The sequence below is a fragment of the Onychostruthus taczanowskii genome, unplaced genomic scaffold, assembly GCF_017590055.1.
Source record: "Onychostruthus taczanowskii isolate IOZ18803 unplaced genomic scaffold, ASM1759005v1 scaffold134, whole genome shotgun sequence".
In the NCBI taxonomy this organism is placed as follows: domain Eukaryota; kingdom Metazoa; phylum Chordata; class Aves; order Passeriformes; family Passeridae; genus Onychostruthus; species Onychostruthus taczanowskii.
In genome coordinates this window covers 94643-107886 of record NW_024498507.1, presented here as the reverse complement: position 1 = coordinate 107886, position 13244 = coordinate 94643, and the positions used below count along the sequence as shown (strand labels likewise).

Genomic DNA, 13244 nt, shown 5'->3' with positions numbered 1-13244 from the left:
ACATTTTTAATACCGCAGCAAGTAAAAAAAACAAAAAACAACACTTTGAAAGAGACAGTTGAGACCTAGGTCCTACTACTGAATTTTATGGCCTGTAATAATTCCCCAATGACATTGAAATGGCTAGTGTTTATCCCAGCAGCAAAATATGTGACATATAGTCTAACTCTGTCTATATTGTTTTCTTTCAAACTTTCAGGCAACTGAATTAATACAACAGGTCTCCAACATATTCAGATTATTGTTACAGTAATGTCACAACACATCAGCATTATTTTTGATGAGTGGAAGAACATTTTTGAAAGAATCTTTACACCACTTGAGAAACTGCAAGTTTTTCCCAAAAGAAAAAGTGAATATAATAAAAGTGTACTACCTTGTCACTTTACAGCTTGATTCAATCAGCTCGTTTTCAATATCCAACAGACTAGCAGGCAGGTTGTATTCCAAAGGTGAGGACATTCTTTTTAAACGCAGCAAGCCAACACAGAACTTTTCTCCCATCTCCTCCAGTTCTCTTGTACCTATCTGCAATCCCTAATGTGAAAATAAGATTTAAAAATACAAAACAAGTACAGGAAGATGGACCCACACATGCTGCAGAATAGCTCTTTAGGTTAATATTTTCTTACTTTATTTAATACATTCTTTTTCTTTTAAAGACAGAACTAATCAGATTTGTAGAATAAACACTTAAGAGTATCAGAGACGACTCAGGAATACATACATGATTCCTTCAAGGCTGAACAGACGTATTAATTTTTTTTGGAGCTTCCTAGTCTACACTCCTAACACCCCAAAATTAACAAATCTTTTCCCAGTGGTATTGGAAGAGAGACAATGTCTAGGTTCAGAAGTATAAATTATTTTAAAATAAGAATTTAAAATACAAGATTCCTCAATATAAATTCCACCAAACATAACTTAAAAAGGAGAGAATTAATATCGTAGTTGTGCTCAAATTCATTGCTATGTTTTCACACATAGGTAAGACTACCTAAGGCAGCAGTTACTCCATGAGACAGATGTCTCTTCCCTGCCTGTAAGTAAGGGACTAGATGTGTTAATTCTGAAAGTATTTATTCACATATTTAGTAATTAAAACTAACAAACAAATTCTCAAAAGCTATAGCTGTTTTCTAACTTGAATTACATAGCCAGGCATTTTCCTCTGTAAAGACTGTTTAGAAGGTAGAACTTATGTCATGCTCTCCAAGTTTACATATCTAATAAATCTTCCCATCAGGTAATTCTAAATTTTTAATTTAGCCAGAAGTGCAGTATATAGGGACATAACCTCTGACCTCAACTACTTTATAAAAAGAGTGTAACCTAGACTGAGCCTCAACAGTTATGTAATTGGCTAGTACTAATGGTATATACACTAGCAAATTCAGTGGCACAACTCCACTCAATTTCCCCCTTTTCAACTTCTGTATCTCTGGGGAATCTAAAAGGACTTCAGCTTGGATCTTCTCAATCCCTTAACATACAGATTAGTTAAAAAGAAGCTTTGACAAAACAGGGAAACAGAAGAGCCAGGAATTGGTGGTAAGCTAAGCCATCAAGTACGAAAGAAGCAAAAAAGGATGAAGCAGGAATTTTTTTACCAAAAGCTAGGGAAAAAACACACAAGCCTTGTATGTGTTGCCACATGACACAGCATTTTAAAATGCAAGGTTTAAAAGAAAGTATGTTGCTGCAGAAATGGCACAGCCCACACATTCTCCATGTGCTGTTTTGAACATACTTAATAGAAGAAAAGTTTGACTTTCTTCCGAGTTCTTTTTTTGCCTTGGTAGTACTCATAAGCAAGGTGGTTTTTAGTAACAAGAAAGATAAATCTATATCCATGATTCTGAACAGTGCCATCCTCTGGCCAAATGGTACTGAAACCCGTTAGCAGTGAACAAGAGTTGAATAGTTGAGTATTATTCTTAATAGAATACTACTTACCTCTTTTATAATGCTTTTGTGCTGTAGGTTTCAAAGCACTTATTAATAAAGGAAGAATTATCCTCACTGTACTGATGGAGAAATGGAGGCAGAGAGGGTTGAAGCGATTTGCACAGTGTCTCACAGCATGTCACTGACCCCGCTGGGAACAGAAATCAGTTCTCCTCACTCAGTGCAGTACCTTATCCATAGAGACCAATTTTTTGGTTTTGTTTTGTATTTGTTTGCACATCATTAACTTTCGAAGACCCCAATCATAGCTGGGGCTCCGCTACGCTAATCACAGGAAGACACAGTCCCTGCCCCAAAGAGATTAAAATAACATTAAGGTCAAGAGGCAACAAAGTATGTAGAAGAGGAAGGAGAAAGGTAACAGTAATCTCACTGTTACACAGGTTACTAATGTGCACAACTTGATGGTTCAGAAACTTTTCCAGTTATCGTCTGCATTTGTTGCTGGAGAATTTATCGTTAGTTGGCAGGTTCCTTATAGGCAAGGTTTGTCTAACAGAGTGTCTCTAAGTTGAAAAAGGACAAGAGTACAGCATGAAGGAAAGTGCAAATACAATCGTTATAAAGATAAATAGCGTGCGCATGTTCTGTGGCTGCTATTTTTAGCACAGTAGAAAGAGGATGAAACTAAAGAGAAACCTAAATGGCACAGATTGGAGGTGGATAACTGGGAAACACCTGAAGGATAAATTTTGAATTTACTACACTGAAGGGTCTACACAATTGTGGTAAAAGTCTCATGCCAAATCTTGACTTGCTTCTTTAATTTCTTTTAATCATAAGGGAGAATGTAATATCACAAAAATGCCAAATACCAAATTTCTTAATTGATTTTTCCATCAGCCAAACTTCTTCATTTCCATGAAACAAGAGCCAAAGTCTGGTTCAAGAAGTCATCATCACCATCATCAGCTGCCCTTCCTAAGGGACGTGAGGTCAAGTTCATTTTCACTGAAGCCTTCATTACATTCCTTTTCTTTATCTTCTAGAGATCTTCAACAGTTGTTCTAGTACCTTTAACTGAGGCTAAGTTACTTACATGCTACAGGCATTGCTTTTAAGCTCAAGCCATCTCAATGCTGCTTCTTGTTTTAAACTAAATTTAATTTCTTTTTTCTCTACATCTTATACAACAATCTTTCTTCTAGACAGTAGAATTTTAGATGGAGGGCTGAAGTCTTCCTTACTAAGCATGTCATGAAGGTACCTTCATATCAATACAGTATCTCAGTGATTAAATTTGCCACTTGAAAGCAAAGATACAAAATAAAGGCACAGCAGACTGACCTCAAGTGGAGAAGAATATTCCTATAATACGTAATTAATAAAAGGAAAACAGCTATAGAAAGATTCACAGAAGTAAATTGGTAAAGAAGTCAGTAAAATATCATGCAGATCTTCTGATTTCTTATCCAACAGAGGTTACAAAGATATAATCATTTCTGAGAACTTGAATTCTAAAGACTGAAAAATCACAGTTACTGAGAAATTTGTTAACACAATCTTCATTTCCTGAAGTCTTCTTTATCTAAGTCGTAAGATTGCCAGATAACAAAATCTTTTCAATTAACTTAAAAGTCAAGCAATACTTCCAAATATATTAATCTTCAATCAGCAAAGACATTGATTTCTGTTTTCAGGCGGCATGAATCATTGAAGACACTGTTCTTTTGTATGGCGTCTTAATTATGCTCCATAGTAGATCCTGGAGAATCCTTTCACCTGAAAGTTTGTTTTTCCATATCCTGAACCACAGATGATTGACCTATATTTGCAGCACTTACTGTCAACAGACTACAAAGATTCTACATGATCAGCTCAAAAAAATTTGCTTCCAGAGACAACTCTGTTACCGGAGATCCCAAATAGAGGTAAGACTAGCTAACTTCAGCTCAACAGCTTCCTGGCTGGAAATAGTCTAGATTTATCATTGTCCAAATAAAATGAATTGGAATAAAAATTATGTTCAGCTTGGCAAATACTCAGTACTTCTTCCACAAAGAACCAAATTGTTAAGTAATCCTCTTCATGCTTTGAACAAAATTCAGCAAGGATGCCAAACCAGAGTAAGACTAGCAAAGTGTTTCAGACCTTTATGTTTCCATCCCTCAGATCTGAACTCTAACATTCTTTAGGATGGCAAGTAGGAGGGAAAGAAATTTCTATAGTTCAACTTCTCTCTGCTTTGAAATAACATATTATGACATCGGTAATGTAATTTATACCGTAAGTTTATTGACAGATTACTGGCCCTACTCCTTCCACAAAATAAATCTCAAAATAAACCAAACAACACAACAAAAGCCCCCACAAAAACCCTGGGATTAAGCCTTTTCACCTTTTTCATCTTCTCACTGGAGAAATTAAGGACTTTGATAAGTCTAGTCACCTTGACTTTTTAGATATATTTTCTTAATAAGTCTGAGCATTATCATAATGAAGAAAAAATTAAGAATCTTCCAGTATATTCAGAGGATGACTAAGAGCTCACAAATTGCTTTACTCCATAAAATGAATGTCAGAACAGTAATTTAGTCTCATCAGTTAGTTTATATGACATAAAAGAAAGCTCTTCCCCTGAGTAAATGATTCTTCCACAAAATTCAGTCATTTGTTTCTTTCCTTATTGAAGAATAGTTTTGGAGGTTTAAGAATCTTGAAAGTATGTCCACAAAGCATCTTCAATTCACTTTTCTTAAGTACTTCCTGTAGCAACACTGCAAAAGCCATGAGGGTCCATGCCTAAGAATATTTTCAAAATTTCAAAATAAGCAAATTGGATGAGTTATGTTTTTTTAAAGCTCTATAATGAGCTTTATCATCTGAGGAATATTCTGACAACAGCAGGAATGCATCTGTTGTTAATTGACAAAATGTAGTACTTACAGGCCTACTGAAATTCTCAACAAAATTATGTGTCTTCCTACTCTATGGGGATACAAGCACAGATGTTGGAGCATACATTAATATAATAAATATATCTTGTTCAACTCTCTCTTTTGTTTCTGTCTCAGCCTTCTGATCCTCCTTCTGTCAGGCACCTTATTTGTGATAATTTTCTTGATTAGCATGCCTAAACTCAATTTTCATCAGAGGAAATCCACTCCTTCCATGCATGCTGTCTACTAGTGAGACACTACCAACAGAGTCACTTTTTGTTTTCAGATATGCAGCCCTGTTAACACTTTTCAAGGAGAGGACATGAAAACATATTGTAAGTCAAGAAGCCACACAACTATGTGAGTTCAGAGATGATCTGTAATTTGTAGAGCTGGTAAGCTGGTGTGAAAGTGTTTTGATTTGTAAGCCTGTTTCCCCAGCTATATGGGAAAATTCTGTAAGGGACACTGCTAAATATCTGTTGAAGAGCTATGATCTGCCATGGTGAAGCCTGAAACTGCCATATGTCAAGGAAATTTTTATTATAGTGTTGACATATACTACTACCAAATCCTAATAATCTGTTGGGCAGAACAGTTCTGGGTTTTTTTAACTGCATGCATACACATGTGTTACAAGCAATCATTAATATTAATCTTGTTAAAACAGCCCATAAGCATAACTGCTATGCAACCTACAAAGCTGAAAATTACGTTAGCCTATCCAGACCTTAAAATGTTTCAAAAGATTAAAGCAAGCAATAATTGAGCAAGCAGGGTTACAGAAGATAACAATGCAAAGGGAAGAAATTAAAAAGAAATAATTAAGAAATATTAACTGATGTATCCTCTTACTTTATACTTGCCCTGGTCACATCCACATAATGTGCTTTCCATTGTGTAGCTCCTTTGTACTCCTATCTCTCTCCAGACAACAACTCGTGCTGTAGACTCCTTGGACTTTTCCACTACAAAGCTGCAGCTGCCCATGCAGAATGCGGGGGCAGTCTGACTGAGGATCTTGGGGAGTGCCTGCAGGACAGCGATTTGAAAAAAAACAGTGATTCCTTTATTTCCCATATGGATGGAGGTGAAAAGGGACCATGTAATCATACACCACTACCAGAAAATTTGATGCAGTTTGCATTAAAAATGAAAGAAAGAAATCATTCTCCATCTTGAGTTTTCAAAAATCAGTGTGTTCAAGTAACAATGTCTTCAGGCCTTTTCCTAGTTTTTAAAATCCCTTTTTTCAGGTTCAGTCACTAAAATTGTTAGTCATGCAAATAAGGATCAGGATACAGTAGAATTTTTCAGCTGATCACCATCACTCCTAACTCACCAAGTTAAGTTTGCTCAAATTAAGTGTACCACATACTCCACATAAGTATTTAATTCAACTGCAGACCGTTTCAGAAATCCCATTTACAGACCTAACAAAAGCAGTATTTTATTAACACATAAAATTCATTTATATTCAGCAAAGCACTAGTTGCATATTTCACTTCAAGCATGTGAATCAAAGTTCAGTTCTGTTTACATGACAGTTTCAGTGAAAAAGTCATGCAAATATATATACTTGACTATTGCTAAATGACTGTTCTTTCTAGTTTTCATTTGTGTCAGTTAAGAAAAGACACATGACTGCTTCAAATTTATTATTTCAGTAGTAATGCATAACCCATTAGTCCAAACATTTCAACGCACCTTTTTGAAAATGAAAGGCTTTTTCCAACAGCTCTTATTGACTACTGTCATTTGTGCATTACAGTAGTGCACACTGAAGTGACAAAACCCCATATAAATGTGTTAGAGCAGCAGACATGATTGGCATCTGGCTCAACATCCAGGAAATCACACAAGAAAATCAAGAAGCCACTATTTTTTTGTTTTGTTTTGTTTTTGTTGGTTTTTTTTGTTTGTTTGGTTGGGTTTTTTTGTTTTTTTGCGAGGAAGATTTAAAGGAAAAAGAAAAACAGAAAGCATCTGTAGAAAAGGATGCATAACAAGTGTTTTAACATGCATTCACATGCTTTTGAAGTTTAGCTCTGAATCTTTTCAAAAAAATAGAGCCTGCACGCATATATGTCACACAGGTTTGCAGTTCCCACGAGGCAGCAATGGAGGGAGACACACAGAAGAAATAGGTAACTCTCCAAGAAACACATAATTCTCTAAATATTTTGCATGTTTGAAAGCTTGTACAATGCAGAGGATGTGTTTGTGCAAGTTTATTATATATACCTAATTAAAGGCATATGTCTTAGCTACACATCTTTATATAAAGAAATAAATAAAAAGGAATCTTGCGTATGTCCATATACAAAATAAGTATTTCTCAGAACAATTCAGTTTCTTTTTTGCCTTGTTGCTAGAATACTGTTTGCCTTTCCTCAATGACTTGTTTTTTAATCTGGTAATTATAAATGCAGAGAAGCATATTTTCCATCTATTTTCTATAAAAGTAATATTAAACACAAAAAGAAATATTGGTGTAAAGAAACAAAAAAAAAGCACTCTATGTATAATGTTTAAAGCTTCATGAAGTGTACTTTGAAATACACTCACAAACTAAAAAGATGTGATTTTAAATAAGTCTGCTTATGCTATAGAGTAATTATTAGCACAGGATAGGATCAGGATACTACTTGAAAAGGATGTTCCAAATCCATGCCAAGTAAAAGGTACAAATGTCAAACTCACCCTGTAAGCAGGGTCTTCCATCAGGTCACAAGAGGCAGCATTATCATTTGTATGCCACATTGTCTCTTTGATGCTGCAGCCATACATAAATACATTCTTTTTACGAGAATGACCATGATAATCACAGTAGACCTATAATAAATCATTTGGCAAAATAAACTCAGAGCATATGGAATAAAAATTTTAAGAAAGTAATAGAAAGACAATTTTTTTTATTTATACTGTTGAACATTCAAAAGAATTAAGCAACACAATCCCTTATATAATTAACTCTCATTAAGACAAAAAGTGTGTGATTCATCTAAGGAAGGTTTAACTTTCTAGCCTAGCCAAAGTAACAGATTTACATCTACAGGTTTGCAGAAGACCAGTTCTCCAAGTCAAATTTAAGTGTGACGTGGTTTACAAGACCATATCAAAATGTTTAATTTATAGACTAGCTACATAGATAAAGTTAAAAAGATTCAGAATTGCTTACACACACATACTTACCAAAGGCAAACGTTTTATAGCAGCCAGATATTGCAGTAACCCTTTAGCATGGTAAATAGTGGGATGCAGATCTGGATTTGGATTTTGCCACTGTCTGTTTAAATCTTCTCCACTTAAAGAGCAACGGTGGCTATTGCGGGGGGGGTGGAAAAACGCATGATGTAGTCTGTATTATCATACTTTTAAATAAGCCTCCCCCCACCTCAAGTTTTCCTCATCAACACTGCTTCTTTGGAAGGAGTCTGGCAAGAAACAAACTTCAATTTCCTAACATGCCAAATAATAGAAATGTTTGGGGTGTTTTAAGCTACATTACAGAAAATCTAAAAATAAATTAGAAGTAGCCTCTTAGGTGAAGCCAACTGTAATATTACTTATTTGCTGTTGAAAATGAAGGCTTGCAATTCCATCCAAATTCTAGTTCATACATATGGTATCTTTACAATTTTGGTGTCTTCTGTAATTTAGAGACTAATGTCAACTAGAAATCTAATACTTGAAATGTGAAGTTGTCAGGAGACAAGGAGCTATGAGAAAAACAAGGACAAAAAATCTAAAACAACCCAGGAAACAAAAAGATCATCTCTGTATTCAGTCAGCTATCAGCAAGAACTTTAAACTTGCAGGATTTCATGATCATGCAGTCATCTTCACTATATTTGCCTTTAGACTGTGTGTGTTGGGACAGCCTTCTTAATTGTCCCTGTATCCTGAATTATTTAATTACATGTATTCTAGTATACACATTCTTTTACATATATAAAGACAAAGTTCTACTGAAATCTGTAATTAGTTTTATCATTTTGTTCACAAAACCTTTTAAAATAGTACCTATAGTAGATTAATAGAAACTGCAGCTTTATCATAGCAAAATTTCCATTTTACATGAATTCCCTGCAACCAAGTAAATGTAGACTGCTCAATGTTTACTCACAGCAGTTTCAAAAAGTTCTGAAATATCCCTTAAATTTATCAAGAAAAGTGTAGCAATTGAAATAACTACTATTAATAACTTCAATCAAACCAGGATACTCTATTATCCTTTCTCTTGCATGTCTATTAACTAACCAGCTTTCAAAAAAATTATGTAAAAGGCTTTCTCAAATGTAAAGCACTTTCTTTTTTCATGTAGACCATGAACTTATTTAGTTTTATCTAAATGCAGGAATGGTCTCATATAACACTCTTACAGAAATCCAAGACAGAGAGACAATTAAAATTTCATGTCAAATCACATAGGAATGATTGTCATCCATGAACAACTGGAAATATTTTTGTAAAACTGAAATTTGTGAAGGAATGTAACTGCCTTTTAAGAAGCCAAAAATCCTAGCAATATTGCCAGTGTCTGTTGCTTTTTTATCACATTGCATATTGCATTTGCACCTTTGCAGGATTAGTTTAGATTATTTCTTTTTAAATATTGATGCAAAGAATTAGAGTACATTTTAGTACAATTAGAGGTTAAATATTTGTGAGTAAATATATGCTTACTTTCCATTGATGACACCATCTGGATTGAGCATGGGAATAATTTTGAAAATATAAGATTCCCGTAAAGACTGCGCATTTGGAGTATTGCTCATAAGGTATTCCAGTGTTCCCTTCATAACCCAGCTTGCATTAGTCTCTCCAGGATGCACACGGGCAGACAGGAATATATAAGGACGATTCCCTAAAAGAGATATCCACAGAAATTGCAAAATATTATTTAAGCTGAGTAAACAGTTTGTTGACTGGAAAAAGAGCCAATAGCCCACTGCATTTATAACAACGCAAAAAACATTTGTAAGTATTAATGAGTATGGGTATTATTGATAGAGCTTGCCACAACATTTTTGAAAGGACTGCTAATTACAGAACTATCACAATGGAGCTTTAAATTTGATCAGACAATTACACAACTAATTTGAGCTGGAAGTTATGATCCAACTTTCATTACTTTTTTCCCCAATAGCCAAGAAAAATACTGAGGTGGACAAACAAATCAGGAAATGGCAAAAGCCCACTTCAAATCAGAGCAGCTAGATGTTAGCTTTATAGAAGATTTTTTTTACAAGCTAATAACTTCAGCACTTTAAGAATAAGTTACTTGTCCAGTATTCTTTTCCAAGAAGTGCTGTCTGCAAAATGTAATGTACAAACCTAGCAGCAAAAATTTAAAATGCATTAATATATATTTTTACATTTAAAGATATTTATATCTTTGTTTCACTACTACAAATAAGTATAATTATATACAAAACAATTCCTGAATACTGATGCCTCTCAGTTTCATGAAATTCATTAACCTTATTTTACATTGCTATTTTTACACTGCATAGAGGTTAAGACTAAATTTTTTCTACAAATACCTAGTTTTACATTATTTTCAGCTGATGAGAAAGAAGAGTAATACTTACTGAACTGACAGATGTGTTCATAGTAATTGGACTCTGGCATGGCTGTAATAGTCACTAACGGACAGGTGTTGCCAGCCAGGGTCTCACAGAGAACGTCATGCCGAAAATATATCTGTTGAGGGTTGTGCATAGATTCCAGCTTCCTAAGATGCATCTTCATACCAAAAATAATGAAAAAATACTTCAAATTCTTTGCAGTCACATATGACAGCATATTTCAGAGGTACTATTTAAACAGATCTTTCTTTTAGATGTTTTAAACAATGTTTAAGTTTCCAGGATAATTTTTGACCATGAAATACCATTTTCTACATCTGTGACTGATGGAATACTTCTCTTTACATAGTTTGGTTTTACAACTGCTTTTAGAAAGAGGAAGGAAAAGAGGGTAAATTATTGTACACAGATGGTACTATAAGGGTATAAGGAAGGTAAGAACCTCTGCTTCATTAAGGTTATATGATCAGGGACCTTTTTGCTGCAAGAAGAGGTAATAAGTAAAGGAAGAATCAATACATGTGAACAGAGAGCTGAGATGTAACAGAAACCATAGCAAAGACCAAAGTCACCAGTCTCTCTTTGAACAGGCCATTAAGAACCTACAAAGACTTGGAGAGAGTCACCTGATAAACAAGTGGAACGGGATAATTTGGGACATTCAAGGAGGTGGGGTGGTACCATACAAAACTCAAGCACCTGATTCCTACAGTATGCTCTCAGCCACATCTGCAGCCTTACTCTCTCTACCCTGTACATCCAAATGCTGTGTGGACTAGTGCAACTAAAAGGACAGGTATAAGTCAATTTGGGGTCAACAGCTGGAATGCATAAGAGTCTCAACATCAGTAGCTGGAGAAGCCAAGCTCTTGGGAGCATCTCTGTGTGTCCCAGTTCCCAGCTACTGTTGGAATCAAAGCAGAATCCAGCAGCTGGAGCTGTAAACACTCTTCACTCAGTGGTGTCAGCAAAGAAGCAAGGGAACGTCTCACTGCCAGTGACTGCAGTGGGTAAAGGTGTTGGTATCCAACCACTGAGGCAAGGACAGTGTATCCATCAAAACACATCTGGTGAGACAATAAGGGTTGAGTTTCTCCGTGACAACACCTGAAGCAGGAACATGGGTTACAAGACCATGTGCAAGGTAACAGCTGTTAGGGATTCGGGGCAAAGCATATGCATCTTCCCTGCAGCTGATGTGTGTGGGGGCACATGTGAAACTTGCTAGTAAACTTCAAGGTAAACTACCCAGACAGTATGGGCCCCAGGTCAAGGGAGGGGTACCTAGCAGGCAGACAGTCCATACTGCCATCTGGGCAGAGCCACAAGAGCAGAGTGCTTCTGAGATGAGTGTGCAAGTGCACGTATCTGTTTGCTAGTGAGCATCAGGCTGGACTAGACTAAAAACTGGAGGCCTGCACAGCAGGTAAGAGAGATCTGGGATTGAGGCAGAGCTATGGCATGGATGGGCCATGCTAGTATTCCACAAACATGCTTCTGATTCTAGAGAGTAGGCCAGCTTGTACTTTTACTAGTGAACAGCAATCCACACCAACTGCAGAGGAGGATGGGGTGTCTGTCCCTGTTATGCAAGTTACAGTAGTGTTACACAGGGGTGTGCCTGTCTGGGCCAGTCCGTGTAGCCGGCCCTGCCCAGCGGGAGCAGGCGTGCACAAGCACATGTGCATAAGTCTCTGTCTCTCCCTGGGATACATACTCATTGCTAGTGAATATATAAGAAAACAGGAAAGCAGAAGCTGTGTCTATCAGCCGGGACAAAGACCCTCAGGCACCTTGGTTGGCCTCCAACAGCTGGGCAAGAGGAACCTCCAGGACCAGGAGCTGCTGGAAGCAGCAGTTACTTGTAACAGGACTTAACAGGTACTTCTTTCAAAAGCCAGCACAGTTTAGTGAAAAGCTGCATTTAAAGCTGCTATACACGGCCCACTTAATCCTCTGCTTTGCTTTTATTGCTGTGACAGAGGCAAACAATAGACATTCTAGCCAAATGAATTTTGCTTAGTATTAGAATCATCAGAAGGCTTCTTTAGACAATTCATAAATCTAAAAAGATCTCTAATTATCTTAATTACAGCAGCTTTAGTTATCAAAAAGTATATGTAGAACAGCAGGATACAAGTCATTTAAGTCAAACACAAAACCACTCCATCAAATTAGCACGGCTTCCAGTCAATTATTACGGAATCAAAGAATGCATAAGGTTGAAGGTGGGCCATCTGGTCTGACCTCCCTGTTTCAAGCAGGGCCATCTTATAGCACATTGCACAGGATTGTGTCCAGACAATGCTTGAGCTCCCCAAGAATGGAGATTCTCCAAACTCTCCTTGCAATCTGTTCCAGGCCTTGGTCACCTGCACAGTAAAGAAGTTCCTTCTCATGTTCAGGTGGAACTTCCTGTGCATTAGTTTGTGCCAGTTCCCTCTGGTCCCAGCTCTTAGCACCACCAAGATGGGCCTGGCTCCATCCTCTCGACACCCCTCCCTTCAGATACTTCTAGACATTGATGAGGTCCCTTCTCAGTCATCTCTGCTCAAGGTCTTTCCTCATAAGAGAGATGCTCCAGTCACATAATCATACCCTTTGTCATACCCAGGAAACTCATTAAGCCTGTAAGCATTAATTTCATTTTTCCTAGGACTGTTCATTAGAGCAACCTACATATTTTGTCAGTCTAAATATTAATATTATGAAAATTTTCCCTTGAAAGGAGCATTTTGAACTTCATTAAAAGAAACAAAATAATTCAGTCATGAATGCAATAGATTATACTAATATTATAAAT

The 13244-nt window shown here is 36.4% G+C and overlaps 1 protein-coding gene across 13 annotated transcripts in view; it reads right to left on the bottom strand.

Annotated features, from left to right (window-relative positions):
* AGTPBP1 (ATP/GTP binding carboxypeptidase 1) overlaps positions 1-13244 on the bottom strand; it is a 65130-nt gene that overhangs the window by 16660 nt on the left and 35226 nt on the right. For 10 of the 13 annotated variants that reach the window (XM_041397054.1, XM_041397057.1, XM_041397051.1 and 7 more), the window contains 6 exons: positions 10445-10598; positions 9537-9717; positions 8043-8172; positions 7551-7682; positions 5703-5879; positions 377-537 (listed from right to left, as the gene is read on the bottom strand). In XM_041397054.1, coding sequence (XP_041252988.1) covers positions 377-537; positions 5703-5879; positions 7551-7682; positions 8043-8172; positions 9537-9717; positions 10445-10598 — 935 coding nt within the window. Of the gene's footprint in view, positions 1-376; positions 538-1956; positions 2099-5702; positions 5880-7550; positions 7683-8042; positions 8173-9536; positions 9718-10444; positions 10599-13244 lie in introns of those variants that run through there. The other 3 variants (XR_005952103.1, XM_041397062.1, XM_041397064.1) reach the window with 3 other exon arrangements.